Source organism: Podarcis cretensis (genome assembly GCF_951804945.1).
Source record: "Podarcis cretensis genome assembly, chromosome: Z".
Classification (NCBI taxonomy): Eukaryota; Metazoa; Chordata; class Lepidosauria; order Squamata; family Lacertidae; genus Podarcis; species Podarcis cretensis.
Genome location: NC_137184.1, coordinates 29,510,311 through 29,532,415, shown reverse-complemented (window position 1 = coordinate 29,532,415; position 22,105 = coordinate 29,510,311). Strand labels below are relative to the sequence as shown.

The window sequence follows — 22,105 nt, the reverse complement described above, 5'->3', positions numbered from 1 at the left end:
CGATTCTTGTAACCTGTTCTTTCCTTGAAACTTCAAACACAGCAGCTGGAGGCAAACTGATTTTAAACCAAGCAGCAGCTTTGTTAATATGAGCTGCTACTGGCATGTTTCTACATGGCTTTAAAAATACAGCCATAATTCCTTATGTTAGGTAAAAATGAGACTTTCCAGTAATAGTTTTGCCATTGATGAACATTTTCATGTTATATTGTACGGCAAGAATTTGGCAAGAGGTTTGTACATGCAGATCCCACTTACAGTTCCCAGGGAATCATTTGTTGGGTGAGCATTCACACAATGAGCTAATGATTTCCATTTTTTTCGTATGAGAACATTTATAATCCATGATCTTTTTCTGCCGTGTCCCACCGTGGTTTCTTCCTAAAATGGCTGCAACCAACCAGCAAAAGAATTACAAAGGAAAAACTGATTTGTCCAACTTCTCCTGCTCTCTGAGTTGTCTTATCTCACTCTCCCCTCCCTCTGTCCATGATTTCTGCCCCAAAATGGCTGCCGCTGATGAGCAAAGCACAAACAAATAAGTAAATGAGCAAACTCTGGCTGTTGGGATTTCTGAGTCAGCTGTGCACATAACAAGATTTGGGCATAACTCCTTGTGTTCAGATAAGTGAATTTGCGGGTAACAAGTGGGCAGATAGTGGGACCTGCGTGTATATAGAATGGCTTGTTAGGAGGCCAATTTATTTAATAAACTGTGCTGTCCTTGTATTCACTGCTGAGCAGCACTGAAAGCATACCTGAAAATAAATGTTATATTGTATGTACAGATTATGTTCAGTCTTCCAGCATAGTGCTTTTTTTTTAGATCCACTTTAAAAAAAAACCTATTTAATTTTGTTTGAAGTATAATAAGCCAAGGGTGACTTATTAATATTCACATGAGTCATTGAAGCTCATATATTTGTGGAACAGTATGGCAACCACTTTGTTTGTATCTTCCATCATTTTGCCTTTAGGCTAATAATATCATATTAATTAACCCTGAGCACATGAAGCCATTAAAGTACAGGAAATAACACAGTAAAAGAATACCGTGTTATCATGCAGTTTGCAAATGTTTCAGTCATTTTTTCTGTTTAATTTGAGAGTTCCTTGATCAGCTGTTTTGCATCCCATTTTTTCTGTCCTATGGGCTATAGGATAGTATATGTACTCCTAAAAAATACACAGTTCAAGTTTGTAATGTTTTGCAACCCCTATGGCACAAAGTTTCTTTATGTGAACTATTTTATAATACTATTTTAGACTTCGGCCTTAGCAAAGAATCTGTGGATCAAGAAAAGAAAGCCTATTCTTTCTGTGGTACTGTAGAGTACATGGCTCCCGAAGTTGTAAACAGACGAGGCCACAACCAGAGTGCTGACTGGTGGTCATTTGGTGTTCTTATGGTACTGTATATTTCATTACCTAATTTTACATGACAATCAGATGTGCTGCATGTTGTTGCCATTGTCCACATGTTTAAAATCTGAGAAAGTTTTTGTTTTAAAATATACTTAACTTCTGTGTGAGATTTGTAGTTATTTTCTGTGCTGAATAACTGAAGTATGGCAACTGAAAACATTTCACCACACAATATTTTGACAATGAAAACCTTAATACATTTTAGCATAACCATTTGATTGAAGAATCTTATATTCCTTTTTGCTTTTTTATTGTGGCAATGAACTACTACAACAAACTCATGGACTGAATTTTAGCCAAGAGCATTTTGTTTGTTGTTGTCTGTATGTGCTATGGCTGAACAAACTATCAATTGCCAATAGTATTGCTGCATTTTAACTAATGGCCCTCCAAACCTCATGGGGCAATGTATCATAAATTCCACGTCTAGTTATTTTATTATTTTCTTGCTGCTTTCCTATCCCCAGTTCAAAATTCCTCCAAATTAAAATTAGATTTTCTAAAAGTTTGATCTGGGCTTGTTTCTTTCCCAGTTTGAAATGCTTACTGGTACACTACCATTTCAAGGTAAAGATCGAAATGAAACTATGAATATGATACTCAAGTAAGTATTTTTCTGTTCTCTATCTCAAAATATTTCTATTTCTAAGTATTTCCAACTTAGAAAGTATAATACAAATTATATTTGACTAATATCATATAACAATCTTTAACTTGAATGAAAGAATATATAGAGTAAAAATACAGTTTTCTTTATGACCTAAATGATTAGAAAACGTATTCTACAAATGAACAAATTACATTTTGGAGATGGCATTTTCTTTAAATTTTAATGTCTTCTATGCTTTAGAGCAGGGGTTGTCAACCTGGTCCCTACGGCCCACTAGTTGGCGTTTCAGGATTCTAGGTGGGCGGTAGGGGGTTCTACGGCACAAGCTGAATCCACCTTCCATCGAGCACGGGTGGATGGGAAGAAAATTTTACCATCAAGAAAGATGCATTAGTGGGCAGTAGGTATAAAAAGGTTGACTACCACTGCTTTAGAGGGTCTTTGCTTATTAAACTTACAGTCAAACGGTTTAATCTTTAGAATTGGGTTAGTTTGGGGCTTGCCAGCAGCAGAGACACAATGTTGCAAACCCTAGCTTTTGGTTAGTGTTGCAAGAAACTTGCTCTAGCGATGCTGGCAGGTTTTTGTGCAAAGGTTAAGATCACTGTGTTCACCCCCCCCCCTTTTTAAAAAAGCTTCTGTATAGTATCAGATACAGTGGTGCCTCGCAAGACGAAATTAATCCGTTCCGCGAGTCTCTTCGTCTAGCGGTTTCTTCGTCTTGCGAAGCAAGCCCATTGACGGCTTAGCGGATTAGCGCTATTAGCGGCTTAGCGGCTTTTAGCGGCTTTTAGCGGCTTAGCAGATCAGCTGATAAGCGGCTTAGTGGCTTAGAAAAAGGGGGGGGGGGAGAGGAAAAAAACCCCGTAGGTACTCACAAGACATTTTCGTCTTGCGAAGCAAGCCCATAGGGAAATTCATTTTGCGAAGCGCCTCCAAAACAGAAAACCCTTTCGTCTAGCGGGTTTTCCGTCTTGCGAGGCGTTCGTCTTGCGGGGCACCACTGTATATTTCTTGGAAAAGTGATGAACACTTTTACTTGCCAGATTGTATACTAGATTCTTGCCCCTCTCCAGCCACAATGAGTTCTTTTGGGACTTGATTCTACATAAGGAATGAGCATCTGTTCTGGTGACTTGCTCAGTGATTTTGGACTATGGAATGGGGAGAAAAGCTTTGCAAAGAACTCTGATTAAATAGTCAGCTCATGAAAGCATAATGGAGTATTGTATTCCCAGAAAATTGTTTGTTTATCTGGAATAGATGAACAAGAATATGCAATTTTGTGTAAGATGCAATATAGAAAGTGGATGACATGAATAGTTAAACCCCTTTTAAATGTGCTCTTTAGGGTAATTGAATTGAACTGCATACTTCCTTGTTGCATTGAAGTGTATTGCACAGATTATACTCTATGTTTTATTTAATTAGTGAGTTCTCTCTTTTTCTAGAGCAAAACTAGGCATGCCACAGTTTCTTAGTACTGAAGCTCAAAGTCTTCTCCGGATGTTGTTTAAAAGGAATCCTTCAAATAGGTTAGGTAAGTTTGTATCGCCTAGATTAGTGTTGGTGAACCTATGGCATGCATGCCAGAGGGGTCACTCAGAGCCCTCTCTGTGGGCACGCGCGCTGTAGCCCCAGCACAGAGCTGGCAGAAGGAAAGGGTAGCGTGTCGAGTCCTCAGCTCAACTTGTGTCCGAGTAGAAGCGCCTCAGATGGGGCATCGGGGTGTGTGTATGTGCATGCAAAATGTAGCCACAATCTCTGGGGGGCACATTTTCCCTTGGGGAACCTCCGCTGTGGGTGGGGAGGGCACAACACAATGAACATGCTCAAAAGTGTGCTGCTGCGTTGGTGGGTCACCAAGAGTTCCAAGCAGCCACCTTCCTCCTGATGCTGCGAGATTGAGGCTTCGCATACCCTCTGGCCAGGGCCAATGGGAACGGAGTCAGAAGTGGAGTGGAGGCTTCACGCTCCCCAGCTGAGCTGCCCGATCCCACTCCTACTTGCGAGCAAGCAGGAGCAGGATCGGGCAGCTCAGCTGGGGAGCGTGAAGCCTCCACCCGACTCCACTTCTGAGAGATCCCTGCACGCAAATAGAAGTGGGATTGGGCAGCTCAGCTGAGGAGCACCTGGCTGCCTTCAGGTGGTACAGGGGCTCTCAGATGCAGCTTCTGGGCTGCCTCCACCTCCCCCAACCTCAGCAACTATTCAGCCTGGCTGCCTTCATGGGGTTGCAGGGGATCTGATGCGGAGCTGGGGGATCCTTTAAACTTCTCCCTTGAGGGGAGTGCAGCTGCAAACCTCTCAATGGAAAGTGTGATGGAGCCTGCACCTCCCCAGCTGAGCAGCCCCAATCCAGCTCCTGTTCCTGTGCAAGCAGCAATGCTGCCTAGCAGAGCAGTCCGATTGCACTCCTACTTGGCTGCAAGCTGGAGCAGGCTGAGGGGTGTGGGTGGCGATGATATCCCTTGCCTGCTTGCTTGCTGCCCCAGCTCAGCCTTCCCTCCCTCAGCGCCTCCAGAGCTGGAGGAGGGGGTGGTTGCTGTTGTGGCTGTGGCGGCAGAGGGATCCAGCGCTAGAGGGCGGCAGTTGCCTGCTCACTTGCCACCCAACCTGCCTTCCCTCACTCTGAAAATGGAAGTGTGGCACTCAAAATAGAAGTTATACTCAGAACAGAGCACATTCCACTTCCGAAAAGAGTTTGAAAACCAGAACACTTAATTTCCGGGTTTGAAGTGTTTGGGTTCCAAGCAGTTCAAGAACTAAGCTGTTCGAAAACTGAGGTACCACTGTTTTGCTCCATTCTCTCTCCACGTGGATGCACCAACTTCCCCTTCTAAACTAAAACCTCAGTATTCAGGTTAAATTGCCGCGTTGGTACTCTGTGATAAATAAATGGGTTTTGGGTTGCAGTTTGGGCACTCAGTCTCTAAATGATTCGCCATCACTGGCCTATATTGTAAGCAACTAAGGCTTGCTTATTTAGTTACTTATCAAAGATTCATTCTGTTGAATCTTAGCAAAACCACAGAAGGATATGTCTTAAAGATGCTTTCGAACCAAGCATTTCCTTGACTGTTAAATATTAAGTTCCTATTCAGTTGTCTCACTAGCTTTGCATTTATGGTCTGTCCTGGCTTATGCAAAGGTTATACTATTTCCCCTGGAAAATAGATTTGGAAAAAGGAGGAAATAAGAAAATTGGGTTCAAGTTGTTGTAATGAACTGTTTGAGTGGAACACTTCAGTAGCATTGCTGGTCTTTCAGTGGAGTCAATGGTGTGTCCTCTTCATTTCTTCTTGTTCTTTCTTTGCTGCAGCCTGATGTAATGACTGCTACCAGATGACAGGACAGATGGTGGCCTCACATCCCTTCTTTTCTGTCTTCTGATACAGCCTGACTATAATTTCTGCTTGTGTTCAAGTTATAATGAATCATACTCTGCTTCATCAAAATGAGCCGTCATTCAAAATAATGTAGTTTGGGTGGCGAACCTGTGGCCCCGGAGATGTTGCTGAACTAAAACGCCTCATCTTTGACCATTGAACTTGCAGGCTCTGGCTGAAGGGAGTTGGTCTGCAGTAACTTACAGAGGGATAGAGGTTCCTCACCTTGATGTAGTTTATGCAGCTCCTTTGGGGTGTATTCTGTTGTGAACTTGTTGTATAATGCACTAATAAAATACTGTGTTCCCAAAGATAAAATTATAGTAGTCGGCTAATAACTGTGACAGGGGCTTGTTTGTTTTGGGTAGTGATGTATGTGTGGGTACAGTACCTGATATAAACAATCTTGTTTCTTTTTTCATTTTCATGGTACACCTGAAGGTGAAAAAACTGCATGTGGTCAATCCTGGAATTTTTATTTCACTTCAAATGCTATAAGTAGATGTGTTCCATATCCTCAGACTTTCTCTTAAATCTGGTTACTAAATATAGGCTGGAATTCAAAGAGTGCCCAAGGTTTGAGGCATGTCAACTAAGAGACAACAGTCTGTTATTCAAAACTATCACTCAAAACCCTTAGTTTTGAAACGATATTCCAATATATTTTAGGTAAGGTAGAGAGGTGCTATTTGAGAAACTAAAAGTCAAAGCCTCTTTGGATGCCCCACAATATTTTTCTTTACGCTGTTTGATTTAGTACCTTTCATTTCCTGCAATGACAGGAGCTGGTCCTGATGGGGTTGAAGAAATCAAGAGACATCCTTTCTTTTCAACCATTGATTGGAATGTGAGTACATAAAAGAAGGCTGAAATTTAATACTCCATTTTTTGTAATGTTGCCTTTCAAAAAATAAATAAATGTGGGATATATCAAATTGTTCAAGCAGCCAAACATTGTGTACTTCTAGCATCTATTTAGAAAACCTATTTTCTAAAAAGAAAAGAAGAAAAAAAACATTAAGGGAGACTGAGATGAAATCACATATGAACCAACCCAGACCCTACAGTCATCATCTGAGGCCCTTCTTCATGTATCTCCTCCAGGAAAGTGAGTGTTTTCTGTGGGAACTCCCCAGTTGTGGAATGCTTGAGGAGCCTTTCTTCTGTATCTTTAGGCACCAGGCAAAAACACTCCTCTTCTTACAGGCCTTTGGCTAATTAAACAATCTATGGCCTTTTAAACTGGACAGAGACCCATTTAGTCCCTGTTAATGGGATATCCTTAGATCACACCTGATTGAGGTAGAGGTGATGCACCACTTCATCTCAACTCAATGCCTTTTTGCTATGAGGAAGCCAAAACCTCCAATAGGGCCCAATCTATTTGCAGGAAAATTCCTTCCTGGCTCCAGATACAGCAATTATTAAACCATAGTGGTCCTGAACTCAGGTACAACCAGTCTAAATATTCAGGTGTCAGACCAGAGTGAAGACATCCACTCTGGTCACTGCCCAATCCCAGCCTCCAGCATGCCCTTGATTTGGCAATTTGGAGGATGATGTGCTCTCCTGTGGATCCCCAATCAATCAGCCACTATGAGGTGGCGTCTTGTCCCATAGGGAGTAGAGGGGCAGCTGCGACACACCACAACTGCCACCCACCCTGGCACCAGGTAAGCGGCCATTTCCAACCTTCAGTCCTAAATGTCTAAAATTTGTTCATTTTCCCGTTTCATACTCTAATTTTTATCTAATTATTATTAATAATAAAAGACAGCAATGGCTTTTCTTGGATCAAACATATCAACTTTGCCCCCAATAAGTTCAACAATCATGCCTCCATATTTAACAATAACAATAAAAATTCTGTCACTGTCCACATAAGTCTCTCTGCTGTTATATTGAGATATTATCCATAGTTCTTTTTTTGTTATGTAACCATTAATTCATACCCAGTTCAGTGTCTTCATTTCCAATTTCCTGTTGGGTTTGATGTGGTTTTGCATCCTTATCTAAAAAACATTTCCAAGAAAAGGGCCAGAGGTTTGATATCTTTTTCTTCTGAGTTCACTCAAAATTGTACACTGAGAGAGCATTTCTTTCTCAGCTCTGTTGATTACAGATCCCATCTCTCTCCATCCATGACTTCATTCCATTCCTGCAGAATCGAACTCCACCATTTGGCTGTTTCTTTCCTCCAAACACCCTTGTGAAGGACTTTTCTATTTCACTATCTGTTCCCTCCAACTCTACCATTTCACCCTCTGGTTCTGCCAATCCTTTACCCATATGCTTCTCCAAATTCTCTGTATCATCTTTGATTCCACTTTTCATTTCATTTGTCTCTGGCTTGCTTTCATTTACCATTAGATCAACCTTTGATCTAATCAATTTTATTTGCTTACCAAACATGTGCTGATGGATGCCAGCAGTCAGTGGAATGTCCAAAATATACTTGCCGTACTAAATATTTTTGATCTTATTAACAGTTCAGTATCATTACATTTCCTGTCTCCATTTAAGATCTTCATAGCCTTATATCTTATTAGAATAAAACCATTCTCTGTGGAAGTCCTTTTTCCAAATTTACAGGAAGAGAAGAGGAAGTGAGAGTAGAAAACCAATGTTTCACTGGGGCTCACTACAACTCATGCATGTACTGTTAAGCCATGGCTTAGCTTAGCGTTAATGTGCAACTTCAGCCATTATGTGCAAGAAGTGAGTCGGGAGAAAGATATTTTTCTTGTCTTTTCCCCCCACTCAAGCATGAAGAGAATTGTTTTTTGTAGCCTTTTGGAAGTTTTTCAGATTCACTCTAGAGAATCAGGTGAACCCAACTTAAAGAGATGTACTTACTTTACATTTTGATGCTTCAATTTTGCATGTGATGTGTTTGCGTTCATGAGGAAATAATATATTGCAATTCCATTTTCAGAAACTATACAGGAGAGAGATTCTGCCTCCATTTAAACCTGCTTCCGGGAGGCCAGAAGACACATTTTGTTTTGATCCAGAATTCACAGCAAAAACACCAAAAGGTAATACGGTAAAACAAACAAACAAAAAACAATATAAACTCTTTTCTCTACCATGCCCATTTACAGTGTAAATTTCACTTAAAATCCAAGCAGTGTTGGAACGGATCTAATCTGCTTAAAAACAATAAAATAAAATATGCTTTTTGATCTCTTTGGAAATTAAATCATCAAGTTAATTGTTTGAAAAACAAATCTCAGAAAGAAGATGAAGTAGCTCTTTATTCCTTCTGCCTTTGTCAGTTTCTTCCTCTTATAGATCCGTTAAATTCTTATAAATGTAAATGAGCTTACTATTTATACTTGTCATTATTTTTCAAAAAGTGAAATAAAAATCCATAACTGCAGTGGAAAAAATGTATTATGGGCTGTCTAACGTATTGTAAATTTAATCATTAGATTCTCCAGGAGTTCCACCTAGTGCTAATGCACACCAGCTCTTCAAAGGCTTTAGCTTTGTCGCAACTACGGCCATAGAAGACCACAAAATCTCCCCTCTCAACAACATATTGCCAATAGTACAGGTATAAGGTTTCGTTTTCTCACCCTGGGTCGCGTATACACATATAACTATTGAAATAGCTACTTCCAGTGGTGTAGTGATAAGATTTGCAGTAATTGCTTATTAAGCAAATATTGCTTATACAAGATGCATATTTTCTATTTTCTGAATATTAATCCTCCAGCACAGCCGTGGAAGACCTCTGTCTCACAGATCCAATTGGCCCGCGAGGCAGTTTTATCCAAGCCACACCCATCTGTATTGCACCGAACATCATATGTAGCATCGTATGAGATGTCATATGCATAGCTGTCGTTTCCCTTTTTTTAAGGGAAATTCCCTTATTCTGAATAGGATTCCTCGCAAGAAAAGGGAAAAGTTGACAGCTATGGATATGTAACATCAGAAGTGGGGCAGGCAAATACAGGGCTGGAATACATGACTGGAATCAGCTGCACTGGGAACTTGCTAGTAAGCTGGTAGGGCTCTTCTCTGAGCCAATCAGCTAACGTGTGCTGAAATCTAGTGCCTTTTGAAGTTGTGCTGAGTGCAAGCTTTTAAAAGAACTTCTTTTCAATTTTATCAGCCAATGGGTGCTGAAAGGGAACTCCTCTGAGGTCCATTTACAAGCATAGTAGGAATTCAAATTCTGCCTGAAAACAGTGTTTTTGCCTCTGCCAATCTGCAGAGCAAAAACGTCATTTTTTTAATGTGAAGAGCGGCAGAGGAAAAACATCCACCTGCTGGCATGGTTTGAATCCATATCATACTTGCAAACAGACTTTAAAGGTGTTTCCTAATTTAGCACTGAGAGAGAACTCACTTGAAGTCATCATCTGATGTCAGGTGATTGACAAGTGGGCAGCTCCACCCGTCTTCCAAAGTTGGCCCACAGGGAAGGTGGAGGGATTTTAGAATCCAGCCTGCCAACTGGATCTGGTTGCCCACCCTTATTGTAGCAGGTTCACAAATAAACATAGAGGATGAAACTTGTCAGTCTCAAAATTCTAGCTAGTACACACATTTTCCCAGCTGAGGATTGTTTTTTCTGGAGGTTCAGGGGGCGGGGAGCATGTCTTATGTAGGATATCTTATTCACATCTTACATAAGGCAATTAACATTTAGGTGCAGATCATCAGGCTTCCAATGCCCAATCCAATCCAAATATCTTTATTGTACTAGCTACTGGCCATGACAAATCTGAATCAAAAATAAATATAAACAAAAGGGGTGTCACACCACAAATAATGGTCTCTATTTAGATCTCGGCATCTCCCTTACAGTTCATGGCTATATTTTCTTGTCCTTAGGGTCCTACTTGAGGCAGACAAAACTATCAGTAGTTAAGTTAGGCCAATAAATTGTGATCTTGTTTTGCAGCTCTGTGCCCTTATGGTTCTCATTTATGCCCTATTATACCACTCTGGGGCACACTGCAGAAGCATCTAATAAAAGTATATTTGCCATATGTTTGGGAACTGAATCGTTTACTGAAGTTTATGAAATGATTGTTAAGAATTGTGTATAGCTTTAAACAACAGTTTGTTTGCTTTTAGCAACTTCATGGGAACAGTGCACTATTCACAGATGCTTATGAACTTAAGGAGGACATTGGTGTTGGCTCATATTCAGTGTGTAAGCGCTGCATCCACATGGCTTCAAGCATGGAGTTTGCTGTGAAGGTATATATGGAGTTCCTTTCTCCATAGTTGGTACTGGCAAATCTATTAATAGATCTTAGATCTCTTTCCTCTAACCATACTTAACTATTTCTGCTGAATACAAAAATGTACGTTTTTAAAACAAAGACCTTTCACTCTAATGTTTATAAAGCAGCCTGTTATTAAAACATTATTCAACTGTAAGCTTTACAATAAATACTCAGTATTCTTGCTTACATATAGTTACCTTCATGTACCCAAGGGAGTATCCTGCAATTTAGGAATATCTTTGTAATGTCCTGTTGCAGTTGCTTAGGACACTTAAATAGATTTAGTCTCTTTGATGCCACAGTACTCTTTATCTTCTATAAATAAATGGTCTATACAGCCCTTAACGGCTTGTGTCCAGGTTCCTTGGAGGATTGCCTTCCTCCATATGTACTTTCTGGACAGCTTCTGTCTGCAGAACTTGCGCTATTTACAGGTGCTATATAATGTTCCACAGTAGCTATGTGTCAATCTTCTAGTGCGGTCACATCTGTGTTTCGAAACACCTTGCCTATTGATGCTAGGCAAGTGGCCTTACTGTATTGTTTTAGACACCTGCTGAAAATCTTTTTCTTTCAGCATGCCAACCCAGACATATAATTTAGTGTTGTACATTCTGTTTTTATGCTTTGCTGATCTCATCTGTGCTTATTAATACTAAAATAATAATGTACACTGCTTAGATTTTTATGATTAAGCATTCTATACATATTTCAAAATAAAGCAGAAGTCAAATAAAAATATTTTTGAAACTGATAATCAACAGAGCACTTGGGGATAAAGCTGATAATAAACTGAAACAAGTAATTATTTCAGTCATTAGTGGTCCTCCAGTCAGAAGACCTACATTGGCCAAATGGTGATCAGATCCTCACTTCTATTGCTGTCCTTGTTTCTCAGAGCATCATAACATGTAGGCTAAAGAGAAACCTTGAGTGCATGAGTTGTGAACACCAACTGATGTGCAGTGGCACCTCGGGTTGCATAAGCTTCAGGTTACAGGTGCTTCAGGTTACAGACTCTGCTAACCCAGAAATAGTGCTTCAGGTTAAGAACTTTGCTTCAGGATGAGAACAGAAATCGTGCTCTGGCGGGCGGCGGCAGCAAGAGGCCCCATTAGCTAAAGTGGTGCTTCAGGTTAAGTACAGTTTCAGGTTAAGAACTGACCTCCGGAATGAATTAAGTACTTAACCCGAGGTACCACTGTATTCAGTTGATGGTCAATAGTAGATAAGGTGGTAGTGTGCAGTGCTACACGCCTCCTCATGCTTATAATTCCTAAGAGGCTAGAAAGTGAACATATCATCCTCTTCTTTTAAGAAATGACAACACATGAATAATCTCTTCCTATCCTCTTTGATTGAATTTTGGTATACAGTGGTACCTCAGGTTAAAAACTTAATTCATTCTGGAGGTCCGTTCTTATCCTGAAACTGTTCTTAACCTGAGGTACCACTTTAGCAAATGGGGCCTCCCACTGCTGCCGCACCACCACCGCACGATTTCTTTTCTCATCCTGAAGTAAAATTCTTAACCCGAGGTACTATTTCTGGGTTAGCGGAGTTTGTAACCTGAAGCGTCTATAACCCGAGGTATCACTATAAATGGCAGAAGTTGTCACTGTGTCCTTCCCATTTAACACAATTGCTCTGTCAAGAAAAAATAACTTCCTTCAAGGCATTTCAAAGAAAATGCCTTTATAGATTCATATGTTCTTATATTAATAGTAGCCCACTGTCAGAAAAGCAACTAAAAAACCAACTGCAAGGTACCCTGATGGGTTTGTTAATTCTCCAGCAAGTTCATTACTTTTATCTCCAGTTCCTTTATTTTAAAACAGGTGATTCATCCTCTCACATTTTTTGAACATCTTTGAAAGATCTGCTGTCAAAGATTTATGCAATTTTAAAAAATACTACTTATCTTTCCTTCTTGGGATTGAAAGTTGTGTGGGGAAAAGACCTTGCAGAGGAATTAAAAACAAACCAATTGAATAAAATATGGGCATCCAAGCTTTTAATATATGTTTCAGTCGGCATGGTGCAGGGGGGACTCTCAAGCTAGCTCCCAGGTCACCTGTAAAATTGGTTCACAATAAAAATGGGGTGGGGAGATACAGTGTGTGCTGGAGGAATTGTCATGGAAGATTCCCATATTGACACCTCATATGTAACCGCCCAGCAGTGAAAACATTATGTAACATAGTCTTTAAAGAAATAATATTATCACTGAACAAAAAATTGAGAGGAATCATTTTCTCTGTGTTTCTGTGATATTCTGAAACCCTCTAAAATTGGGATTATTTAATGCTGGTTGCAGAGCTCTAAAAACTGGAAAGATTTTACTGATCTTAGTAGCTGTTACATGAGCAGAGAGTAGTACAGAGAATATCCAACCTGGATTCCTTCTCTTTTAGTGTGGCAAGAACTCATTTTGTCATATAAACAAGCCAGTAATTTGTATTCCAACTCAATATCATTTTATTTGAAAAAGCATACTATTTACATGTTCTTAACTGGACTGCACTCCTTGAAATGACCTCTCTTAGAGGTAAAGCACTTGCTCAGATGTATGCCTACAAACACTATGTTTATTGTGGTTTACAGGTTTTTAAAGTTGTTTACATTTTATTGTTACTATAAAACTGTTTTCATTTTAAAAAACTAATGTGTAACTTTTGCATGCTGTTTAATTTTTCCAGATAATTGACAAAAGTAAAAGAGATCCCTCTGAAGAAATCGAGATTCTGATGCGCTATGGACAACATCCTAACATTATTACTTTAAAAGATGTATGTATTCTTCTTGGTTTCTGAAAAAGCATACTGTCTGTAAACATGGATTTAGTAAAACATGTTCTTGCTATTCTTCACTAGAATATAGAAAGTTCAACCTCTTTAATAATTTTCAGGAAAATATTTCACTGTGCCTCATTAAAAGCCCATTACCATAATTGAATGTACAGTGGAACCTAGACTTACATATGCCTTGTCTCACGGACGTTCCAAGTTGCATCTGCGGCAAACCCGGAAGTAAACACTGGGTTTGCCGCAATTCACGCATGTGCGGAAGTGGCTTCTGCCATCTGCTCATGTGCAGAAGCGGCGGCCGCCGCCTGCACACGCATGAAAGTGCACTGCCGCCAAATGCGCACACGCACAAGACGCCTCTTCTAGCATCCCATTTTGACCAGTGGACGGACCTCCCGGATGGATTATGTCTCTAAGTGGAGGTTCTACTGTAATGCTTTTTTTATATATATAAGATATTTATTGAAATTTTCCAGAATAATACATTGTAAAACAACAAAAAAGAAACAAAAAAAATGCAAAAATACAAAAAAAGAAAAGATACAAAAACAACTAAAAACACATAAAATTTCCCTTTACCTATTTTCTTTTAACTTATTTTCCGGACCTCCTCATACCTCCCTTTCTTATATTCCAATTCAAATTGTAAATTCAGCAAATCCTCACCATTAGTTTTTGCTTATTTCAAAACCTTATTTTCCATATCTCTTAAAGCATTACAGCTGGAAGCCACTTAATTTTCTGTCCAACATCATTCTAACATTCATTAATTTTACAATATTTCTGCAAATAGTCTTTAAACTTCTTCCAATCTTCTTCCGCCGACTCATTTCCCTCGGATTCTGCCGGTCATATCTGCCAATCCCATATAGTCTATCATCTTCATCTGCCATTCTTCCAGAGTGGGTAGGTCTTGTGTCTTCCAATATTTTGCGATGAGTATTCTTGCTGCTGTTGTCGCATACATAAAAAAAGTTCTGTCCTTCTTTGGCACCAATTGGCCGACCATGCCTAGGAGAAAGGCCTCTGGTTTCTTCAAAAAGGTATATTTAAATACCTTTTTCATTTCATTATAAATCATTTCCCAGAAAGCCTTAATCCTTGGGCACATCCACCAAAGGTGAAAGAATGTACCTTCAGTCTCTTTACACTTCCAACATTTATTATCGGGCAAATGATAAATTTTTGCAAGCTTGACTGGGGTCATGTACCACCTGTAAATCATTTTCATAATATTCTCTCTTAAGGCATTACATGCCGTAAATTTCATGCCGGTGGTCCATAACTGTTCTCAGTCAGCAAACATAATATTATGTCCAACATCCTGTGCCCATTTAATCATAGCAGACTTCACCATCTCATCCTGAGTGTTCCATTTCAGCAGCAAGTTATACATCTTTGACAAAACCTTAGTTTTGGGTTCTAACAATTCTGTTTTAATTTCGATTTTTCCACCTGGAATCCAATTTTCTTGTCCAGTTTGTAAGCCTCCATTATCTGATAATAATGAAGCCAGTCTCACACTTTGTTTTTTAATTTCTCAAAACTCTGCAATTTCAATTTATCTCCCTCTTGTTCCAAAATTTCCCAATATTTTGGCCATTTGGACTCCATATTAAGTCTTTTAAAAGCTTTCGCTTCCATTGGCGACAACCACCTTGGAGTTTTACTTTCCAATAGATCTTTGTATCTTATCCAAACATTAAACAATGCTTTCCTGACAATATGGTTTTTAAATACTCTATGTACTTCAACCTTGTCGTACCACAAATATGCATGCCACCCAAAAGCATTATTAAATCCTTCTAAGTCCAAAATGTCTGTGTTCTCAAGAAGCAGCCAGTCTTTCAACCAGCAGAATGCTGCTGATTCATAATAAAGTTTGAAGTCTGGCAGGGCAAATCCACCCCTTTCCTTTGCATCAGTTAATACCTTAAATTTTATTCTGGGCTTCTTGCCCTGCCAGACAAATCTAGAAATATCTTTCTGCCACTTCATGAAACAGTCCATCTTGTGGTTCCACTGTAATGCTATGCCATGTGTTCAGTTGTCCATGTGACTATTGCTGTAGGGGAGACTGTGCCTTTTTGCTAAACCCCACAGACATACATAGAGGTCCGCACATATATCTGTGCACCTTCCTGCATAAGAAATGATGTAATCTGTGTGGGAATTGGTAGTATGTTAGCATTGCCTGGAATTCATTTGCACGTGGTTTCATTTGGTTTATGGACTCACACAGATAGTGAAATGAAACACCAATGTGGCCTTAGTAAATGTGCATTTGAATCTGCTAGAACTAGGGATGGATAATATTTTTAGTTCTAGAAGAGAGATTCTTACCAGGCCGCTCAGGGCCTTATTTGACAGGTGAGCACCTGCCAATCACCTGGTTTCTTAGAAAATCTGATTTTCTAGATCCATTTCAGTCGGAATTGTGGCACAGAAATTGCTTGGGTCACCTTGCATGATGACATCTTTCAGGAGAGAGACAGGGGAAATTTGTCCTTGTTAATTCTTCTCAGCCTCTTAGTGGCTTTAGATATCATCGACCATGATACCCTTTTGGAGCTGCTGTCGAAATTACGGCTGGGTAGCTCCACTTTGCAGTGGTTTTGGTCCTACTTGGATGGTCATTTCCAGAGGAGATGCTTGGGGAGTGCTCTTCACTCCTCTGGAGCCTGGAATGTGGGGTTCCTCAGGGTTCAATCCCCCTCAATGCTTTTTAACATCCACATGAAACTGCTGAGTAGGGTCATTCAGAATTTTGGAGTACATTGTCAGCAATATGCTCATTGGGCAAGGCAGTTTGAGCATATAACATCCATCTTGGACCAACTAAACTGGCTACCATTTAGTTTCCAGGCCCAATTCTAAGTGCTGGTTTTGACCTATAAAGCATCAGGACTGCAATAACTCAAAGACCACCTCTCTACATAGGAACCAACCCAGACCCTGCAATCATCATATCAGGCCCTAATTCCTGTGCTGCCTCTGAAAGAGGTCCGGAGGGCAGCAACATGAGAAGGGGGCCTTTTGTGCGGTGGCTTCCTGCTTCTGGAGTGCTCTCCCCAGGAAGGCTTGCCTGGTGCCTTCGTTGCATATCTTTAGGTGCCAGGCAAAAATATTTCTCTGTTCCTATGCCTTTGCCTAATTAAACCACCTATGGCCTTTTAAACAGGGTATGAGGAATTCGTTTGTTATTATGTTATGATTTTTAGTGGTTTTTGTAAACCACGTTCTGATCTTCAGATGATGGGTGGTATATAAATTGGATAAATAATAATAATGAAAGGTGGACAGAAATACCCACCTGTCAAAATCTCTTGTGCAGCTTTGCACGTTGCCTTTCACTTCTCCTTCAAGCCGCTGTTGAAGTTTTAAAAGAAAAATGCACAAAGACTTGCAAAGGTAAACACTCTAGCATTCTATCTTAAAGCTGCAAAGCACCCTTTGAAGTAGTGACCACCTCCTTTAAAGGATGGGGTGGGTGCTCCAAAGTGTGCTTTAAGACAGGATCCACTGTCTATGTGCCTTCCTTTTTCTCTTTCACATCAATAAACTGGGAGGGGAGAAAGAAAGGTGCATTTTGCATGCAAATGCAATGGAGAGGAGTTCTCTTGTACCCTGCCTTTGCTTGCAAAATGCTGCCTGAAAGTTTGGCACACGATTTGGTATTTGGAAGCAGAGGAGCCTTGCAAAAGCCTTTGCAAGTCTCCCCTTTCCCTTTAAAATCATCTAGTCTTGGGCTGATCTTCTATCTCTGCTCATCTGGTGCTGAGTGGAGATTAAATCCTGCTGCCTGGGCTGCATGATCTTGTTTCCTGCCAGGGAAGGGATGCCCTTCCTATACTGGAATTTGACTTTGTAATTCAGATTTTTTTGAGTCATTTTACTCAGAGTAGATACATTGAAATTAATAAGCATGACTCTGTTAGGGATATGAACTTTAGTAGGTCTATGCTGAGTTAAACTTAGTTGAATATATTATATGACTCTGATTCACTTTTCTCAAGTAATCAGGTGCCTGGGAATATTTACATTACTCATATGCATTTAATTTCCGCAGGTGTATGATGATGGTAAATATATCTACCTTGTCACAGAATTAATGAAGGGAGGTGAACTACTGGATCGTATACTCAGACAAAAGTATTTCTCAGAACGGGAAGCAAGTGCTGTATTGTTTACGATCACTAAAACAGTTGACTACCTTCATTGTCAAGGAGTAAGTTATGTCCATTTTGATTATTGTATAGTAATTACATTTGTATACATTCTAATATGTTGTTAATATTTTTTTTTAATAAAATTTTTATTAATTTTCCAATTTTTAACAAACACAACAAAAACAACATATAAACAAACACAAAAATCATGATTTCTTAACCTTATTTCCATAAGCCTCTTTTCTCGGACTTCCCCATACCTTCCCCTTTTTGCATCCTTTTATTCTTAACAATTATTCAACAACCCTTTTAGCCAATTAAATATAAATTCATTCTCTTTTTCAATTTCACCCTGAATCAAACAAAATTTACCGCTGTAATTCTACGTCTTCCTCTCCCTTAGCATTTTAGCACTCCTCAATTTAATATGTTGTTAATATTGTGGAGTAACTTTAAACTAGGCAGTACCCTACATAGTAAACAGGACTGTAGGATATTGTGATCAAGAGTTTGATTAGGTAAGCAATAACGTAAAAGTAAATTTACAGTAGTAATTTATTCTGAAATCTGTAGGCAAAAGAAAAATGTGTAGTTTTTCTTTTTTTCACTAGTGACTAAAATCTGGATCTGCTTTCATGATGGAAAAGCAAGCATCAGTTCTTTAAAAATTAATGAAAGCATGCTTACTCAAAAATAAATTTCATCAATCTCAATAGGGTTTATTCCTTATCCCGTGTTCTTAAGATTGCAGTCTAAATCAGCAGCCTGGTTAAGTTGCATTTATGCTATGTAAAGGTAAAGGTACCCCTGCCCGTACGGGCCAGTCTTGCCAGACTCTGGGGTTGTGCGCCCATCTCACTTAAGAGGCCAGGGGCCAGCGCAGTCCGGAGACACTTCCGGGTCACGTGGCCAGCGCGACATCGCTGCTCTGGCGAGCCAGAGCCGCACACGGAAACGCCGTTTACCTTCCCGCTAGTAAGCGGTCCCTATTTATCTACTTGCACCCGGGGGTGCTTTCGAACTGCTAGGTTGGCAGGCGCTGGGACCAAACGACGGGAGCGCACCCCGCCGCAGGGATTCGAACCACCGACCTTTCGATCAGCAAGCCCTAGGCACTGAGGCTTTTACCCACAGCGCCACCTGCGTCCCTATGCTATGAATAGTATCTAATTAAATTACCCATATTGGACCCACATGCGTGTTGTATTGATTCTGCATCTGAAGTATTTGTCTCTTTCTTTAAAAAAAATTGAAAAAGCTCCAAATGATCATTTCCTGCTTTTTTTCAGTTTTCAGTTTAACATTTGTGTATTTTTAAGGTGGTGCATCGAGACCTTAAACCCAGTAACATTTTATATATGGATGACTCAAATAATGCTGATTCCATCAGGATCTGTGATTTTGGTTTTGCAAAACAACTTCGGGGGGAGAATGGGCTTCTTTTAACCCCCTGTTACACTGCCAACTTTGTAGCGCCAGAGGTATGCTGAATTTCTTGTATATTATTTGCACATGCTCTTGTGACATCTCAAGAAAGTAGTTACATTATATTATCTATTTCCCTTGTATCTTCTAATTGCAAAAGGTTAATTGTTTTGTTACTTTTTTATCAAATTGCTTACTTATTACATTTATAGAGAGCTGTTCTCATAGCTCAAGGCAGTTAACAAAGCTTTGCAAAATAAATAGGTTAAGAATACGTTTTGTTCTTTTAACAGTGTTAAAGCAGATGCATAGAAACCAATTTTCAATATTAACTGTTGTCATCTTTAACCGGAACATTTCTTAAATCATAGCTACTGTAACTAGCATGTTTTTGAGATTTTCTTTTAAGCTGTTACTTGGGACTTTCAAATTATAGTCTTTTCATGACAGAAAAATTGAACTGTTTATTCTTCTCTATTTCATTAGGTTCTCATGAGACAAGGATATGATGCTGCTTGTGATATCTGGAGCTTGGGTGTCCTTCTTTATACAATGTTGGCTGGGTAAGAAATGTTTTTCATTTAATCATTGCACTGAATGTTTTATTATTATTATTATTTTATTACATTTATATCCCACCTTTTCTCCTAGGAGCTCAAGGTGTTGTACTGTCATGGACTGGCTGGATGCAGGAAGAGTGGTGGGAGGCACAAGCTGGGGGTCCCCCAGGGGAAGAAGGCTCAGAGCCATGGGATGGGTGGCAGGACAATGATAAGTAGTAGAAGAGGGAGCAGATTGGGAAGATGAGGTTTCAGAAGCTGAAGAGCTAATAGGGTTTAGTGAGCAGGAAGAGGCTGTGGCAGAGAGCAGTCCAGAAGCAGAAGCGTAGGCTGGTGAGGAAGGGGACCAAGAGGCAGAGTGGAAACAGGCTGCTGAAGAAGCCAATATGTTTCCTCCTACTGCTGTGACCAGCTCCCCTCCTCCCTGGGCTCTCAGAACATGAAGAGGGATGAATAGGGCAGAGCAAAGAGAGACAAAATGAAGGAGCTTCAGGTTCCTGGGGAAGGATCCAAGGGAGGAGGAACCTTTAGAGAGCAGTGGAAGGTGGGGACCTTCAGTCCTCGTAACGGCCTAATTGGGGCAAGACCTACTGGGAAGAGTTGCTATGATCGCTAGGCCTGCCCTGTTTTGTTTCTTTGAATAAAGAGTTAACTTCACAGACACCTTGTAAGTTTTTGCGGACTTGCTCCCAACTCCTACCTTGAAACCTACACACTTCTCCCTCTCTCTGTTTTACCATCACAACAAGCCTGTGAGGTAGGTTAGGTTGAGAGATAGTGACTGGCCAAGATCATGCAGTGAGCTTTATCTCTGAGTGGTCTCCCTGGTCCTAGTCAGCACACTAACCACTATATCACACAGGTTTTTTTAATGTGGCTGTAGCTGTTTCTCTATAGTCTAGCACAGGTGAAGTAAGTGCCATCCTACATGAAATTTGACACCTCATAGTCAATAGGCTTCAGTGATGTCTGTTAAAATTATTGTATTATTCTAATCTTGTTCTTTTGTATTGGAACCCAGGTATACTCCTTTTGCCAATGGTCCCAATGATACTCCTGAGGAAATCCTGTTACGAATAGGCAGTGGGAATTTTTCTTTAAGTGGAGGCAACTGGGACACTGTTTCAGACGCAGCAAAGGTGTAAATGTATTTTATCTTATAATTTATAAAATACAGGTAACTGTGTGAAACATCAGAATAACATTTTTGGCTAGGATCAGTAATTCAAACTATGACATCAACAGCAAACTTATCTTTAAGGCCTTTCTCTGTAAGCATTTGAAAGGTAATTTTGTATTGAAGCAGAACTGAAAGCATCACTTTGGTCTCTGTCACTTTTGGCTCCTAAGGTATTTATCGGAGGTAGAAAAAGCAACCTGTTTTGTTATTTACGAAACTCAGACCCAAGCTGCTGTTGTAGAATTTGTGTTGCATGAGCTTTAATTATTTTAAAACTCATTAAATTTCTATATATATGAATAGATGGTATGTAAATTATGAGCCCATTTATTTTGACATTCAATTATCCTGTTTTCCTATGGCATTTGATGTCTGAGACTTTTACTGTACCTTATCTCTGAAATCAGAAGTTCTTGTTTAGCTTAGATTCATAGGTAAGCAGTGGAATTTTAAAACTGTATGAAAGGTCACATTTAAAAGCATAGGGTGACATTAAACTAAATCAAACTTTGAATAGACCTATTAAAATAAATGGACGTAAGTCAATTGACGTCAGTGGTTCCACTCAGTGTATGACTAACAGTTGATGTCACCCATAGGATAGAATAAATGCAAACAGTATATATATTCATCACATATAGCACCTTTGATCAATAATTATTTAAAAGTCGATAACATGTATAATTTAGTACTTCGGAAACTATTCTACTGAATTTATGAAATGCAATTGAGACTTTTAATAGTTCACATAGAATGTTCTCTGTAAGAGATGGAAATATTACATCTGCAGCATGCCTAAGTGGGTTATGAGTGTTGGCCAAAAGCAGCATAAAGCAACATGAGACTGTTTTATACAAAATTAAAATTTAGAACATGCTCTATTGCTTTTTTGGAATTTACTATATGTTTAAATCTCTGAGGAAAATTCAGAGACTCATGTGGGCTCTGATGCACACATGGTGCTCTTTTTCATTTGGTCTTCTCTCTTTGTATGAGTGTTAACTGCTTCAGAAGAAAGATCACTTGAATGTCATTATATGATTGATAAGACCAAAAGGGTCCAATTTCTCACTGCTTAGATTTGGTTGTAACAGTTGTATCTGTCCAATTTGCTTTAGGATTTGCTATCTCATATGCTGCATGTAGATCCACATCAGCGATATACTGCAGAGCAAGTTCTTAAGCATTCGTGGATAGCATGTAGGGACCAGTTGCCACATTACCAGCTAAACAGGCAAGATGCACCTCATCTAGTAAAGGTAAAACTGGAACTAATTAATCTGTTGTTGCC

General features: G+C 39.7%; 1 protein-coding gene across 6 annotated transcripts in view; it reads left to right on the top strand.

Moving 5' to 3' along the window:
- The window catches only part of RPS6KA6 (ribosomal protein S6 kinase A6), a 98,263-nt gene that overhangs the window by 67,577 nt on the left and 8,581 nt on the right, over window positions 1–22,105 (top strand). For all 6 annotated transcript variants that reach the window (XR_013834758.1, XM_079961656.1, XM_079961659.1 and 3 more), the window contains exons 9-21: window positions 1,267–1,409; window positions 1,959–2,029; window positions 3,487–3,575; window positions 6,207–6,271; window positions 8,360–8,462; window positions 8,859–8,983; window positions 10,519–10,644; window positions 13,373–13,462; window positions 17,550–17,708; window positions 18,969–19,130; window positions 19,561–19,637; window positions 20,656–20,773; window positions 21,933–22,073. Coding sequence is in view for 5 of the 6 variants with exons in the window: in XM_079961656.1 (XP_079817782.1) it covers window positions 1,267–1,409; window positions 1,959–2,029; window positions 3,487–3,575; window positions 6,207–6,271; window positions 8,360–8,462; window positions 8,859–8,983; window positions 10,519–10,644; window positions 13,373–13,462; window positions 17,550–17,708; window positions 18,969–19,130; window positions 19,561–19,637; window positions 20,656–20,773; window positions 21,933–22,073 (1,469 nt within the window). In the remaining variant the exon portion in view is untranslated. The remainder of the gene's footprint in view (window positions 1–1,266; window positions 1,410–1,958; window positions 2,030–3,486; window positions 3,576–6,206; window positions 6,272–8,359; window positions 8,463–8,858; window positions 8,984–10,518; window positions 10,645–13,372; window positions 13,463–17,549; window positions 17,709–18,968; window positions 19,131–19,560; window positions 19,638–20,655; window positions 20,774–21,932; window positions 22,074–22,105) is intronic.